At 42.6% G+C, this 17,300-nt stretch overlaps 1 protein-coding gene across 5 annotated transcripts in view; it reads left to right on the forward strand.

Moving 5' to 3' along the window:
• Window positions 1–17,300, forward strand: part of BNC2 (basonuclin 2) — a 450,307-nt gene that overhangs the window by 279,227 nt on the left and 153,780 nt on the right. For all 5 annotated transcript variants that reach the window (XM_019554995.1, XM_019554996.1, XM_019554997.1 and 2 more), the window contains one exon: window positions 16,667–16,769. In XM_019554995.1, the coding sequence (XP_019410540.1) occupies window positions 16,667–16,769 (103 nt within the window). The remainder of the gene's footprint in view (window positions 1–16,666; window positions 16,770–17,300) is intronic.

Below are 17,300 nucleotides of genomic sequence, written 5' to 3' on the forward strand. Positions count from 1 at the left end.
GTGGATCCGACTAACTATAGGCCCATCAGCCTGACTTCTATCCTGGGGAAGATCTTAGAAAAGTTTATTAAAGAGGCCATCCTTAATGTACGGGCTGACGCCAACATCCTAAGGATAGCCAGCGTGGGTTTGTTGTGGGTAGGTCTTGCTTGACCAATCTCATTTCCTTCTACGACCAGGTGACCTATCACCTAGACAAGGGAGAAGAGGTTGATGTCATATATCTTGACTTCAAAAAAAGCCTTCAATCTGGTATCCCGTGATCACCTCTTGGCAAATCCCTTGACAAGGTCGAATCCCTTAATTCATAAATTACTGCAAGACCATTTCAGGCTGGACATAAGGAAGAATTTCTTTACTGTCCGAGCCCCCAAGGTCTGGAGCAGCCTGCCAGCGGAGGTGGTTCAAGCACCTACACTGAACACCTTCAAGAGCAAATTGGATGCTTATCTTGCTGGGATCCTAAGACCCCAGCTGACTTCCTGCCCCTCGGGCAGGGGGCTGGACTCGATGATCTTCTGAGGTCCCTTCCAGCCCTAATGTCTATGAAATCTATGAAATTACCATATTAAGCCAAGACCCAGAGGAAAATTCAATAGCAAAAGAACAAATGGTGAATGGACAAAGAAAAGAGGTTCAAAAGTTTGAACAACCACAACATGTTTAATTTCCTCAGCAAAATCAGAGCTGTATATGGGACAAGTACACAAGAAGCCATCCTTTTGAGCAGTCTTTCAAGACAGGTCCACCGTCAACACACAGTGGACTAGGCACTTTCAGGAGCTCCTGAACTGCAAATCTAATGTTGAAGGCAATACCATCAAAACTATTCCATGACACCCCATTAAGGGCTACCTTGCAGATCCACCAACTTATCAAAAGGCCTTAACAGCCATTAAGCAGATGATGAACAACAGACCATGTGGTCCTGATGGAACAGCAGTTGAAAGTTCTAAGCCTGATGCAATAAAGCTCTATAAGCAACTACAGGTTGTTCTTATGAATATGTGGAAACATAAAGAGATTCCCACTGACTTGAGACATGCCAGAATTATTAACATATTCAAGAAAAGAAATAGATTGGATTGCAGCAGTTATGGTATTGCACTCCTGTCTGCGTGGGAAGATCCTTTCCAAAAAAAGCAGACATAGACAATGATATTCAACACTAGCTAAAATCTTCTAGTGCTGTCTTTGGATATTCTTGAAATCATGTCTCTGATAATCACGCCATCAGGACCCCAAAGCAGACTTTGTGTTTACCAGGCTGTTGTCATCCCTACCCTGTTTTGGTGTGAAACTTCAAGACAATATTGGAAACGCCTCAAAACTTTGGACATGATGATTTTGGAAAATCCATTGTATCAATTGGAAGAACCGAAGAATAAAAGCCAGTGTTCTGACTCAAGCAAACACCACCAGCATTGAAGCCATATTTATATGGCAGCAGCTTCACTGGACAGAATAGTCTACTATTATAAAAGCCTATGTCTGTCCATCTGTAATGCTTTATTTGCACTCTGATTGGCTGACAAACAGCCAGAGAGCAAGGAAGTATTTTGACAGAAGGCAGACCACCACCATGATGGTGGGGATACGGGAGGTGGAGCGGGAGGACAAGGCCAGCATAGCTATGCTGGCCTTGTTCCTGCCCCACTTCCTGGAGGCAGCGGCAACAGAGTGGATGGAAGAGCGGGGTGGGGCAGCCAGCAGGGCTGGCGGGGGTGGGGGGAAATGCAGCTGTGGCAACAGCTGGGGAAGGGAAGGAGAAGGCCACCTCCCTCCCTCCCTGGGGCCCAGGTGCACTCCTCTTCCACCCCACTTCCCCCCCATCGACCCTGAGCCCACTCCTGCCGTCCCTGAGTGGGCCTGATGTGGCGTCAGCAGTGATGGTGGTACCGGGGAGAAGTGGGCCTGGGCCCACCGGGGGCAGGGGAAGTGAGCCTGAACCAGGGGAAAACCTGGCGCACTGTGGCAGTGGGGGGGAAAGGGGGAAACAGCGGGCCCAGCCTGGCTGGTCCAACACAGCAGCTGTGGCGGGAGCAAGGGAAGAGTGAGCCTCCTCCCCATATCGGGCCCGGGCCCACTCCTCCCACATCCCCCTCCCTCCCATCAGCCCTGAGCCCACTCCTCCCATCCCCAAGCAGGCCCGACATGGAGTCAGCAGTGACAGTGGGGCCATGGGAGCAGTGGGCCTGGGCCTGACACGGGGGTGGGGAGAGGGAATGAGCCTGAACCATAGGAAAAGCTGGCCCACTGGCAGTGGCGGGGACGGACAGTGGGCCCAGCCTGGCCTGGCCCAACACAGCAGCTGCGGCAGGGGAAGAGAGGGGTGAACCTCCTTCCCCCATTGGGCCCAGGCCTATTTCTCCCCCACCACCACTCCCCCTGGTGTCAGCCCTGAGCCCAATCCTCCCTTCCCCCACTGCCGCCAGGTCAGCCCAGACCTGCTGCCTCTCCCCGTTGCAGCAGCCTGGCTTCTCCGCAGCCTGGGGGTGGGGTGAGGAGGGGGGAAGCGGGTCCAGACCCCAAGCAGCAGAAGGGAAGGGGGAGCACGGGGCTCAGTCCCTGCCCGCTCCCCCATCCACCCACCCACCCTGTCATTTTTGATGGGTAAAAGGGGTAGTGTTATAAGAATGCCTGACAGCCAGCTCCCAAAACAAGTCCTATATTCCCAGTTCACTGATGGTCACTGCTCTGAAGTTGGGTAAAAGAAGAATTTCAAGATCTTTAAGGGTTAATCTGAAGAAATGCAATATTAACATCAGTACCCAGCAAACTGTAGCACTGAATCATCCTCGATGGTCCCATCATATACAACCAGGTATTGATCATTTTGAGCAAACTTGCCTCACTGTGGAGGTGGATAGACAAGAGATACAAAAGGAAAGAACTGTGACCCAAATTCACTAGGATCTACTCCTTCCTCCTGGAACTATATACCACATCCGCAGCTTAGCATGCAAATCTCAAATTGGTCTCCTTGGTCATCTTACAGTCTCACCAATGATTACCCTATTCACTGGAAGACTGTCATCCTTGTATTCAGGGGCTGTCAACTATGACTTATGTTCATTACTGCATAGGCTCTAGCTCTTTAAAACAAATCAGAACTAATATTGAGAATGTGGATTATTTGCCTGGTAGACCTTAAAGCTTTTCAGGGCTTTTACTTTCTTTGAGTCAATTTGTATAAAGACACTATGTGAAAATTGGATTTTGATCTGATAAACTAGAGTAACTGTTGATTCCTTATGAACAATTTATGGTCTATCAAGTAAATCCTTCTTATCTCATGGATTATTGACCCAATAGACCATATTAGTTGCTTCCAAGTTGTTATAGCCTGTTATGTTGATTTGGCTATGATAGATATGTACTAAGCCTGCAAATTCAATCTCTTTTTTGACAGCATTGCATAAAAAGTACATCAGTTCATACTTTGGGTGGGGGGGACGAGGGTTCAACAAAAGATTTCAGGTTTTACTGGTTTACTCTGAAAAGGAAATGTTGTTAAGTGAATTAATAGCACAACAAACCTATGTAACACCACCAGTGCATGCACCGGTGCAGTGCTGTGGTACCCTTGCTGTACTCTTAAGTAATGGCACAGAATTTACTGTATTGAAAGGTATTAAAAGGAGATCTGGATAGATGTTTGCCAGCGGAGCCTTGAAGGAGATGAGATGCTGCTGAATGAAGTCTTCCAGCATTATGGATCTGTACAAAATCAGCTTACTATTTTGTTTTTGTTTCTACAAAATACAGTATTTCAGTGCTCAAGAGAATAGCTGAGAAATAATAGTTCAGTCCACAGTTATGAACTCAGATTACAAGCAGCTCCTGAGTAAGAAAGAAGTAATACAAGCAGCATAGTTGATCCATGGTTGCAGCTTTTTTCCGATTTGAGCACAAGGCCTGGGTGAATTTACCAATGGAAATTGCCCCGAAAGCAATTATGGTGCTCTTCCACACTGGAAATGATGCGCGTTGGGCTTCCATCTGACAGCTCCATCCACATTATGAAGTGCCTCATTGATATGTGTCATTGCCTTGACATGGTACATAGTGACCTATTCAATGCTGGTTTCATAAAATTAACCTCTCATTAGTCTTTAAAAATGCCTGCTTCTCCTTATTTTCTTTCAGGTGTGGGGAATTTCATTCTTAAGTGTAAATCAGCCACTTGTTCCTTAGCAAATTTTAAACAAACAAACACTTGTCAGTCTTAATTTTTGCAGTACAAACAATAATACCTTTGATGTCTGCAAATCTTAGGCTCATTTACATACTATAGAATCAGTGATATAATTTCTTCAGTCTTTGTATAGAATCCCATTGACAGCAATGAGCACGGTGTTTTGAGAATGAGGACAGAGTATGGCTTTCAGAAAATTTCTCCTAAGAGTGTGATTTTTATTTATTTATTTTTTTCCTTTTGTACAAAAGGCAATGCAACATTGCTTGTTATGGATTTTTTGCCCCAGAAAAGAGCATCCAAAGCAACAATTCATAGTGGCTCCCAACACAGAGACATCATTTTAAATATCAAATTTTGTCGTCTTTTTCCTCTGTCCTTATTCTCCTTCTATTTGCCATCCAATCCTCAAGAACATTTGAAAATGGTTTGGTAAAATGCTTAAGGTCTATGTAGCTCCCTCTCTTGGAAAACTTATTTTACCTAATTCACAGCTTTCTATTTCATTAGCATCCTTCCCATCATATTGTATTAGTAAATGTTTTCTTGAATGCCACAGAGAAATATAATGATATTAGCACCTTTCAAATTGTATTAGTGAAAATAAATACAAGTAAGAAACAATGCTAACAGATTGCAATGTAAAATTGCTAATATAACACTGTAGTATAGTATATGACCCAGAAGACATGTAGGTATTTCTGTGTGATAGGGGAGATTATTTGGGGGTGGTGGGAAAGGGATGGGACAGATACTTAAAAGCACTGAAATGCAAAGTGAATTTCCACATAATTTTTCTACTTTGAGTAACAATATTGGGATAGCATTTGTTTGTGTTCAAAAATAGCCATCTGCCAATTAGGGTGACTTTATCCAGGTCCTATGAAGTAATGGGGACAACCCCTTTTTTAATTGTATAATTTTAAACAATTCTGTTTGGATTTTTATGCTGACAGAGGAAGTGATCGTGCTTTTCGCTTCAGTAGCAATTTCCATCAAACTACTTCAATGTACTATACAAACAATTAATCTTCTATACAACAGTGGTAGGTATATTATTGCCCCCTTTTTACAGATTGGGAAACTTGGACTACAAGTTTCTTACTCAAGACCATGCAGTGAGTCTATGGGAGTGGCAGACCAAGGATCAGAATACAGATATTCTGACTCTTAGTCCTGTGTTTTGCCACAGAATTATGTGCATCTAAAGGTTGTAGGTGGTTTTCAATTGTGTGGTTGAATAAGGAACAAATGGTGGAGGTATCCTATCTTTACCAAGCTACAGAAGTACCTTTGCATCTATACATTTCTCTCTGTAGAAAAGATTTCAAAAATGGGCAGGTGCATTTCTCCGCTAACTTTTAGCAGAAGGGAAAATACACCTTGAAAACTCACTTAGCCAAATGAGAAACATATAGTAAATTCTATCTATTGCTTTTTTGGATGCAATGTTTTTTATTTGAATGAAAGTATAATTATGTAAACTTTGATTGTTCAGCGGTGTATGCTCAGCAGATTAGAAACTACTGTATAGCCAGAGGTAGAAGAAGTTACATGCAAGCAGAGCTAAAGGGAATCCTGGAACCTCCTTGTTAGTATAAAACTATATTTTCCCATTTTACGACAGCCGTGGACTTACAGTATCCTATTTCTTCTTGTTGTAATGAAACGCACCAGTTTCTGCATTTTAGTAACTGTCTTGAAATTTTGCAGATGTAATTATGTACCAGCAGTGCGCTGTTAACAAATTGTGGTAATCCATAGATGCCTGTTTGGGGACATCAGCATGTAGCTAGCATTATGAAATGCACCTGCAGTTTGATGTGGGCATATGATCCACATAAGAAGTGGTACTGAACTCTGGCAGAGAATTGTAGCCTTAAGCTTTTTAATTTTTTTCATGCATTCAAAAGTTTTCTTTTGTGGAATGTAGCAGGCTGTAAAGGCCAAGAAAAGCTGAGCCCAGCTTGACTGCTTCTAAATTGTCACAGTCTATTTCCAGAATGGGAGCTCAGATATAACAGTTTTTTAATGTTAATTTAAAACAAACTCTTGATTTGTCAGACATTAACATTAATAGGATTTCAATTTTGTAAGATTTATACAGAACTTTTTTAATGATGAGCTCTCAATTCAAATGTTAGTGAAACTATAGGGGTGTAGATATGCCATATGTGCTTTATGAGCTAATGGTCTCAGTCCGGGTAGACTGGAATCCAACCCACAAAACTTTTATCACAATTGCTAACCATTAGTTGTTCTCTTGGAAAGTGGCTAAAAACATGAAGAGTAATATATAACTGTCCTGATTTGAAGAAGGTTGTGAAACATTAGTGGGGCATAGTTTAGGAGTTTCTTTAGCCAGAGTTAGGCTTACCTTGTGAGTCATCTTGACAACCTCCAGTATCAAAGTTACACACTGAATCAGAAAACAAGTCTTGCTAGCACAGGTAGATTTTTTTCCCTTCAGCTTCATAAACAAACAAACAAACAAACAAACTTCACAGGATAAAATCTTGCCCAGAGAAAAATATGGAGCCATTTATTGGTTTTTTTCTTTGATAGTGCTTCAGTTGTGGCTTGCATAAGAGTAGATATCTGTTTGCCATCAACCTGTTGTTAATTAAACTGAAGCAATTACCCTTACTGTTTTCCAAGATTGACTGCTCAACATTTTAACAGATCACACAATGGCAAGGTTATTTATTTTTGATAAAATATTTTTTTTAGAATAGGTATTGAAGGGTATTTATAATGGAGTGGAACCAAGACACTATTAGACCAAGACACAATTTTTATCAGTTTTGTATTTCTATTGTTACCAGACAAACTGCAAGAAGTGCATCATATCTATTTCATGCTTTTCTATCACCTCGCCCAAATAAATATGTTTTTAGACGCATACGCATTACCATACTCTATTAATCACTTTTCCTTTATTTTCACAGCATTTGCTCGTTTTCCTGAGAAAATTTGAGCTCCACCTCCACTCTTCACAAGACAAAACGTAAAGTGTTTGTCGTGGGAGACTCCATCCTGAGGGGGATTGAGGGGGTAATTTGCTGCCCCGACCCCTTAGCCTGGGAAGTCTGCTGCTTCCCGGGAGCCTGCATCTGAGACATTGCGGAGAAGATCGCTAAACTCCTCCAGCCCACTGACCACTATCCCATGCTCCTTATCCATGTGGGCACCAGTGACACGGCTTGAAGTGCTCCCAGCCAAGTCATGAGGTGCTACAGGGATTTGGGAGCGGGGGCTCGAGGGTCTGGGGGCACAGGTGGTGTTTTCTTCGATCCTCCCTGTCTTGGGCTCTGGGCTTAGGAGGGAGAGGATGATCCAGGTAGTTAACCAAAAACTGTGGCGCTGGTGTCATCGGGAAGGCTTTGGCTTCCATGACCACAGTCTGCTCTTTGGTGAGAGAGGCAGCGAGCTGCTGGGAAGGGACGGCCTCCACCTCTCTCCCCTGGGGAGGAGGCTCCTCTCAGCCAGACTGGCTGACCTGTTCCACCAGGCTTTAAACTAAGTCCGCTGGGGTATGAGGGGACTACTTCCACTGCTGGCCCAGAGCAACCCTTGCAAAGCCAGCAGGCCAAGGCATTTAAGGGAACCCACCTCTGCCCCAGCCCTGGAACAATCTGTGGGCAAGGGAAGGGCCCCCAAGGGGATACTTGTGTGCCTATACACAAATGCCAGGAGCTTGGAGAATAAACAGGAGGTACTTATTCTACTAGCTATACCCTGTACAGACGGGATCAAGTGGACAAAAAGGGCGGAGGTGTAGCTCTATATCAAGGAAAGCTACGCATCCCTGCAAACCGACATTGGCACTCGTGGTGGATGACTTGAGACCCTCTGGGTTAAAATCCATGGGGAACATGGCACAGGGGATACTATGGTGGGAGTCTACTACAGACCCCCCCGCTACCCAAGGTCAAAACCGTGACCAGGAGTTTGCCAGGGAATTAGCTGAGGCCGTGTGCTACCAGTGCATGATTGTCATGGGAGACTTTAACTACCCAGACATCTTGTGTGAGGAGTGCTTAGCCAAATCCAAGAGGTCGCAAAGCTTTCTCTCATGTATTATTGACCTCTGTCTGATGCAGGAAGTCTACGGGCCAACAAGGTAAAGCGCAACCAGGGATGACCTAATCAGCAACCTAACAATTGAAGTGAAGCTGGGTGACAGTGACCATGAGCTGATCACCTTCACCATCTGCTGTAAAGCTGGAAAGTCAGTCAGTAATACAGAAGTCCTTGACTTCAGGAAAGCTGACTTTGACAAGCTAAGGAGACTTGTCAGTGAGGCCCTAAAGGGCCACAACCCAAAGGGGTGGGGAGTTCAGGACAAGTGGTTGCTCCTTAAAGGAGCAATCCTGGATGCACAAGCAAAGTCCAGCCTGTCTTGCAGGAAATGCAGCAAAAGGGCACAGCAGCCCCCTTGGCTCTCCAGGGAGCTGGTGGACCTCTTGCATCTTAAAAGGAAGACTTACAAAGGATGGAGGACTAGACCCACCACCAAGGAGGAATACTCTGCTCTGGTCCGGACCTGCAGGGAGCAAACCAGGAAAGCCAAGGCTGTGATGGAACTCCAGTTAGCTACAAATATCAAGGAAAATAAAAAGTCCTTTTTTAGATATGTGGGGAGCCGGAGGAAAAGCAAGGGCAACATTAGACCCCTGCTAAACTAGATGGGGCAACTGATGCCCATGAAAAAGCAAACTTGATAAATGGGTACTTTGTGTCAGTTTTTCATCTGTCTCGTGGGATGCTCCTGCCCACTGTGGGAGATTCTTTACCCTCCATCGAAGTTGACCTCATGAAGGAACACCTTGACAAGTTGGATACCTTCAAGTCAGCCAGCCATGACACTTTACACCCAAGGGTACTCAAGGAGCTGGCTAACATCATAGCTCAGCCCCTGGCATGCATCTTTGAGAACTCCTTGTGCTGTGGTGAAGTGTCTGAAGAGATTAAGAAGGCCAATGTTGTCCTAATCTTCAAGAAAGGGAGGAAAGTAGATCCGGCAAACTACAGGCCCATCAGCCTGACCTCTATCCTGGGGAAGGTCCTGGAAAAGATTAGCTGACGGCAGTATCCTGAGGGATACCCAGCATGGGTTTGTTGTGGGTAGGTCTTGCTTGATTAGTCTTATTTCCTTTTACGACCAGGTGACCTATCACCTGGACAAAGGGGAAGAGATTGATGTCGTAGATCTTAACTTTTTAAAAAAGCCTTCCATCTGGTATCCCATGATCATCTCTGGCAAAACTGGCTAACTGCAGCCTCAACCTCACCATGATCCACTGGGGAATTGGCTCCACGGTAGGACCCAGAGAGTGGTGGTCATCAGTGCGCGGTCACCAGTGGGATCCCTCAAGGCTCTGTCCTAGGGCCTATACTGTTGAACATTTTCATCAATGATGTGGACATTGGTGTCAGAAGCAGACTGGCCAAGTTTGCCAATGACACCAAACTCTGGGGTAAAGCATCCACACCTGAGGACAGGAGGGTGATCCAGGCAGATCTTGACAGGCTCATGAACTGGGTAGATGAGAACCTGATGATGTTCAACACCAAAAAATGCAATGTTCTCCACCTTGGGAGGAAAAACCTGCAGCATGCTTAAAGACTTGGCAATTCTACGCTGGTTAGCACTATGGATGAAAGGGACTTGTGGGGCATGGTTGACCACAAGATGAACATGAGCCTTCAATGCGATGCTGCGGCTAGTAAAGCGAGCAAAACGCTGGCTTGCATCCATAGATGCTTCTCAGGCAAATCCTGAGACATCGTTCTCCTGTTGTACTCGGCCTTAGTGAAGCCGCAGCTGGAGTACTGTGTCTGGTTTTCGGCTTCACAATTCAAAAAGGATGTGGAGAAGCTTGAGAGAGTGCAGAGGAGAGCCACGCGCATGATCAGAGGTCAGGAAAACAGACCTTATGATGAGAGGCTGGGAGCCATGGGACTTTTCAGCCTGGAAAAGTGCAGGCTCAGGAGTGATCTGGTGGCCACCTATAAGTTTATCGGGGGTGCTCATCAGGATCTGGGGGAACCTCTGTTCACCAGAGTGCCTCAAGGGATGACCAGATCAAATGGTCACAAAATCTGCCGCGACGGATTCAGGCTGGACATAAGGAAGAACTTCTTTACTGTCCGAGCCCCCAAGCTTTGGAATAGATTGCCGCCAGAGGCGGTTCAAGCACCCACTTTGAACGCCTTCAAGATACATTTGCATGCTTATCTTGCTGGGATCCTATGATCCCTGCTGACTTCCTGCCCATGGGGCAGGGGGCTGGACTCAATGATCCTCTGGGGTTCCTTCCAGCCCAAATGTCTATGAAATCTATGAAATTTGGCCATACTAAACAAAAGTCGTTGCAGACAACACATGGATGCAGAAACTCATTGATTTCAGTGCAGCTGTAAGTTCTATGCTGTTGTATCAGTTTGCAGAATTGAAGCTTCATTCAAGTCACTTTATGGCAATGATATTGGACCAAATCGAAGTAATCTTTGCTAAAGTGATTTGCAAAAGGCTGCAACAGAGAGAATTGTCAGACCTGAGTCTAGACCTCAGGACCTTATGTAGTTTATTGTTGCTTAAAGGTCTTGAGGCACTCACATTTTTGGTGCTCTTCCTCATCCACACTCCTGCTCTTCCCATATTTTTTACTGTCCATGGCCTCCTATCTCTCCTGGAAATGCAGCAAAACAGCCAGACAGATTGATATCCCATTACTGTTGTGGGCTGCTCCTGTTAATATATGAATAATGTGTTTGTGTTGAATATAATTAAATGCCCCCAAACTATATTAAACAAATGTCTTGGAATCTGAGTGAAACCCACAAAGTCTAGGAATTCAGGAGTAAGGTTTCTTATCGTTAAATCAGCAGCCATGACCCCAAAGTGACCATATTGCATTCTGTATTAGTGCCAAGCAATCTTCCCATGTCCTTCATAGACTCCACAGATGCAAAAAATGTAGCAGGGAGGCATTTCTGAATATTAAGGAGTTTAAGCAAAACATTGAAGGTTATACTTATCATATGCATGCTTTATTTTTAAGCTTTAATGGGTGTTTTAACAACAAACGCTGTCATGTAAAATATACTATAACAGTTCTGTTCCATTTCTACCACCTCTGTTGTAAATGTTCTTTGGGTGCCATTATTATGTCAATGGAAATGCAACAAGTACTATGTTATGATCTCTGTTGAAAGGATGTGTAAACATGGATGAGATGCTCACCTTATCCATGAACATGGTAGAATGTAAGATTCCTCTGGAGCTGCTGAAGAATAACCTGTTTCAATACATACTTAAGGGGTCCTTAGCCTGCTTGTTATTAGCTGTATATGCTGTAAAATCTCCTGTGGAGGCATTGTGCTATTTTGTATCGGTTCATGTGTTAAGAGCCTGTAGTATTGCTCACTCTGTTGCTCACACGCTCTATTTTTCCTAGGATCATAGGGAAAGTAGGACTGGGAGGGGCTTCATGAGGTATTCTGTTCCAGCCCCCTGCTCAAGGCAAGGTCATCCCTAACCTAACCATCTGAGTCAAGTGTCTGCCTGATCTTTCTTAAAATTTACTGGGATGGAAATTCCATAGCTTCTCTAAGTATGAAAGTTTAATTATTCTCATAGTCAGAAAGTTCTTCCTAATCACAGTATTGTAGAAAATGTTGGCGGAGACCTCAGGAGGTCATCTAGTCCAACCCCCTGCTCAAGGCATCCCCAACCAGATCTTCCCAGTCAAGGCTTTGTTTACCTGGGTCTTAACAGCCTCCAAGGATGGAGATTCCACAACTTCTCTGGGTAGCCTGTTTCAGTGCTTTACTACCCGTCTAGTGAGAGAGATTTTTCCTAATATCCAACCTTAACTTCCCTTGCAGCAACTTGAGATTATTACTCCTAGTTCTATTATCTGCCACCCCTGTGAATAGTCTAGCGCCATCTTCTTTGCAGCCACCCATCAGGTACTCGAAGGATGCTATTAAATCTCCTCTGTTTTTTCTTCTTTTCTCTAAGCTAATTTCCCTCAGCTTTTCCTCATAAGTTGTGTGCTTTAGCTGCTAACTATTTTTGTTAGTCTCCAATTTGTCCACATTGGAGTGGGGGGGCCCAAAACCAAATACAGTACTTCAGATATAGCCTCACCAGTGCCAAATAGAGGGAAATAACCACTTCCCCTGATCTCCTGGCAACACTTCTACTAATGCAGTTCAGTATGCTGCTAGCCTTCCTGGCAACAAGGGCACACTGTTGGCTCATATTCAGCTTATTGTTCACTATAGCCCTCAGGTCCTTTTCTGCAGAGCTGCTGCTTTGTCAGTCAGTCCCCAGTCTATACCAGTGCATGGGTTTGTTAATCTCCCAATTACATTTCTCTGCTGCAGTTTGAGGCCTTGTTCTAAGTCCTTGTCCACAACAGTAACAGAAAATAGTCTGTCTCTTTCGTCTTTATTATTGTTGTTCAGGTATTTGATGACTGTTAACAAATCCCCCACCCCAGTCTATTTTCTAGACAAAATAACAACCCTGGTTCTTTAAGCCTTTTCTCACAAGTCATGTTTTCCAGGCCTGTAGTCATTTTTCTTGTTTTGTGCTGCACTCTTTCCAACCTGTCCACATCCTTCTTAAAGCCTGGGGCCCAAAACTGGGGACACACTCTGGGTGAGGCCTCACCAGTGCTGAATAGAGCAGATTTGCAGAATCTGTTTATATAACCCAGTATGTTGTTGGACTTTTTCGCAACCAGAGCATGCTGCTAGTTTATATTGAAGTTAAGCCCCCACTTTGCATACTATAGACATTGAACAATAAACTGGTTAATTGTGCAATTACCTTGAGACCAGTTACATGTGCAAAGTGGTTATCACGCCATAAAAAACTCCGACCAGCTGTAAAGTTAGATGTCAAAAATGTGCACTAGCTTTATGGCTGGTTGCTGTCGAGCTTTAATTTGTATATGTAGCAAGGGTCTCCTCTGGTGCTGAGAGCCCCATCAGCTGATGGAGCTTCCAGTCACAGGAGTGCATCATGCCAGCCAGGGCTTGGAGTCCTCCAGCTGAGGGGGCTCTCAGCCCAGCAGCTTGGTCCTGGCAGCACCCAGCAGCTGCTGAGACCCACAGTCCCTTAGCCGCTGACACAGGGGCCTTCCTGTGCCAGGACCATGTCCATTCTCCTAGCAATGTGGACATGTAGGCCATTTTCCAAACCTATTACACTGAGTATAACTGATAGTGATTAATATTTTAAAATAAATTCTAAAATACAGGGGGCTATTGTTAAACTACTAAAAGGTATGTTAAAGGAAGAATTATTTTATACATCAATTTCAAGGAAGTTACAAGACTAAATTTTAATATGTTGGCATATAAAATCTATTCTAGTCTTCCTTTATTCCACAAAGGCCTCTGTTTAAGGTTCAGCTGATTGTTTATTGGGTACTACAGTGATGTGGGGGGGGGAGATGCACCCCATAGACTACATTCTCTTTGACTTAATTTACAAAAAAAATTGAAAGACAAACCTTTGAACCAAGATCCATGTTAAGTGATTAGGGTTTTGTATGGCCTCTGACACTATAGTATCAGAGTACATCATAATATTTATTGCATTGATCTTAGGATCCCTGCATGATCATCATAATTTTATTAATTTTTCCCTCCAAATAGAGAATTCCAGATCTATTAGGTGGCTTCCTCAAGGCTGCTTAGGACCAGGGAATTGAACCTTGACCTCTAAAGTCCTAAACTAATGTCCTAACTGTTTGACCCTCTTCTCATTTCTCAGAAGCAGACACATGGATCCCACTGAAACAGATGAATAAGCCTAAATGAATAAGTCCACTGCCAGAATATTGCCCAAAATAGCAAGATTGCTGTGGAGTGAAAGAAAAAGGGCTCTGTTAAGGCTGGGCTGATGATTTGGGCCATAGTACTTATTGTTTGGCATGTTTGCAATCTGCCGAGCACCTGTGAAAAGCTTTTCAGATTCAGCTAGTTTAAGAACCCAGGACATTTTAATGTTTGTGGACAATTTGTGTACAGTTTCAAATACTATATTATGGTGTTTTGATTACAAAAAGAACCAAGCCTATTAAATGGAATAAGACCGTGCAACATTTTTAACAGAGACGTTTTTGCTTATACCAGAAAATTTGAAATACTGAACTGCTAAACTTCCCCAGCCCAGATTGGAATATAAAATGGTTAGTCAATCTTTCTTGTATGTATCTAATGAAGCTCACTTCTTGTAGACATTGTATTTCAGGTTTCAGCCCAAATAAGTTTTTATGGGTAACCTTGTAACTACCTAAAAAATGAAAAAACCTAAGTAGGTTTGTAATGGAAATGCTGATCAGCTTTGGTAAAGCAGCACTAGCAGGTGACATAGGTTCACATTGTGTATGTGCAGGTGTGTGTGTATTAATACAAAACAAACATCAACATGATGCTGTAACATGAAAAGTGACAAAGCTTTAACAGGTTGATGCAAAGCACGGTAGAGGTGGGGGTGTGTACGCACATATAAAAATCTCTTCCAGTGTAGCAGGAATGCAATTTTCTAATGCCTTCTTTTCTTTTTTGCAGTACAATTAATTATATAGTTCATTAATTAATGAACATATTAGAGAGACACCATTACTGATCAGCAGAGACCTGATATATTACTGAGTCAATAAACTATTGAACATGAAACAGGACCTTTCAGTAGAATTTTTTCCTTGTAACCCACAAACACATATATTATTCTTGCATACTCAGCACTTCTTTGGTGCCTTTTATATTTCATATTACTAATTCTTTTAATCACTGATATATACAGCTATGTTTTACAACCTAGCTAATGAGTAATTGTACAGCTGACATTGGGAGTGAGACCCTGAAGTGTCAGGCATAATAGAGTAGCTTATTTTTTCCAACCAGGTTTTTAAGAGTCAAAGGTAGTAAAAGAGCAGACAAGATGGGAGAGAGAAAACTCCTGCACCAGAAAGTGAACAGAGAAATGCAAATTTTATTTGAGTCAGTGAACCATAAATGTATTTAAATTGCTGTCTGATGCAAGTAAATAAATAAAGCTTTGAAAATAGCCTGAACTCTTCTCATTGTCAGCAAACAAAGAGTTTAACTTAGCCATTCTAATGTGTAATGTAATTTTTTCGTACGGATTCAGTGTTTTCAGTAAGAGGAAGGTAATTCCTGTTACATACAGATATAGCAGCTTTTTAAGTGGAGGAGTCAAGGAAAGGTTTGTAAGGCAACATCATTCATAAAACTCCAGTGTATCTGCAGTCACAAGTATCAAACTCCCTTCCCCCACCTAGCCCCCAAGTAATCATTGATTGCATCTAAATCTGTAGAGATATCTTTTCCTGGCAGCTCTGGTAGTTACAGTAGACTGTTAATCTGCGAATGATCAGAATAAGTTATTTCCATCTCAGAAATCTCCATGCAAATTACACCTAAATGCATGCCATAAATTTATTTTGAAGAGCACAGATCATATGCAGTGCTGTTTAAAAACATAGGTTAAAAAAAGTCTAATTCAATTGATGCTGCCTTTCTTAGATGGGGTTTTTTGTCTCCTCAAGTAAAGCTATGTTTTGTTTGTTTCAGATGAGAGTTTTCAGGTAGGTGTACTGTTAATCCATATTTTAATTTTTTAACCTGTGTTCTATCTTTACATCTTTAACTTTCTTTAATGACTTTGTTTTTTTAAATAGAAAAAGAGGTCAACATTAATGTTTGTTAAATATATAGGACTAAAAGGGGAAGGGCTGTATCTGGAGAGCTGGGAGAAGTGACGGATGCAAGGGAAAGTTTCAGTCTGTCTCGTGAGCCAGTACTGTGCTGTGTACTTTTTGTCATTTTATTGATTCTTTGGAAATGCATCAAACCAGTAGCTTCTTTCTGATACTTAACTGAATTAGGCCTTGTGTGAATCCCAACAGGGACACACAACCTTTAGGTGAAGTAGGAAAAAGGAAATCTGACTTTAGGTATATTTTTGTGTACAAGTTTCACTTATAGTTTTAACGGGTCTGACATGCTACTATGGGAGGACACAATTAGCAGCATTTTCCTTCAGGTACTTGATCTGCTAAAGCATGAAATTTGTGGAACATCTACATAATCCTCACTATTCCCCCCACTTCCCCTTAAAGAGAAATGGAGACTTTGATCTGTATTCTTTTAAAGAATTTCTTAATTTACTCTATGGAACAACAGAATACATTACTGCTAAATGAAACTTTTAATTAAAATTACCCGGTGATATAGATATATTTTGTTAAAGAAAATTAAGCATAACTTTAGAAAATGGGCACAGCTTTAGGGTTTAAGAAATTTCCCACCTCTTCTTCCCATATCTCTCTATTAAAATCCCAGCTAGTCTATGGAAATATGTATATTTTTAAAATTTTTAATCTGATAAGACATTTATGTTTACATTTCTTTTTCCAGGCCATCCGCTGTACACTGGTAAATTGCACATGTGAATGTTTTCAGCCAGGGAAGATTAACCTGAGAACCTGTGATCAGTGTAAACATGGCTGGGTGGCCCATGGTAAGAAGTGTCTATCATTTTCTTATCCTCTTTTAATATTCATCGCCTTCATTTTTTTTTTTCAAAATGTAGACATTTTGAGCAGTAGCCACAACTATTTCTATTGATCTATATAGGTATGTACTTTTAAACTTTTTTTTACAGTCTCGAATGGAAAGGAGAACATCATTTGCATTGGCTATGGTTTTTACTGCCAGTGGAAGCAAAAAGTTGGTTAACAGCCTATGCATAGCTCAGAAAATTTATTGTAGCCTCCAAGAAATAATGCTGTGCTTGCAGCTGTCAGTAGAAGGGCAAGAAGTTTATAATATGGTTGCACAGTGGAGTGCATGTTACACTTAAACATCAGCCAGTAAGTCAGAGTCTGATGGAAATTCAAACATAACACCACCAGACTTTCGGAGCAGGGTCAGCAGAATGAAACCACTGTATCCTATTTGGCTGAGTGAAAGGCTGGATGGCAGTTTACTCGCAGAGTATGGTCTATCAGCTGAACTTCTTTTTAAAGTAGCTGAAGAATGGGAGGGGAGG

Source organism: Crocodylus porosus, unplaced genomic scaffold (assembly GCF_001723895.1).
Source record: "Crocodylus porosus isolate Cpor-Errol unplaced genomic scaffold, CroPor_comp1, whole genome shotgun sequence".
NCBI lineage: Eukaryota > Metazoa > Chordata > Crocodylia > Crocodylidae > Crocodylus > Crocodylus porosus.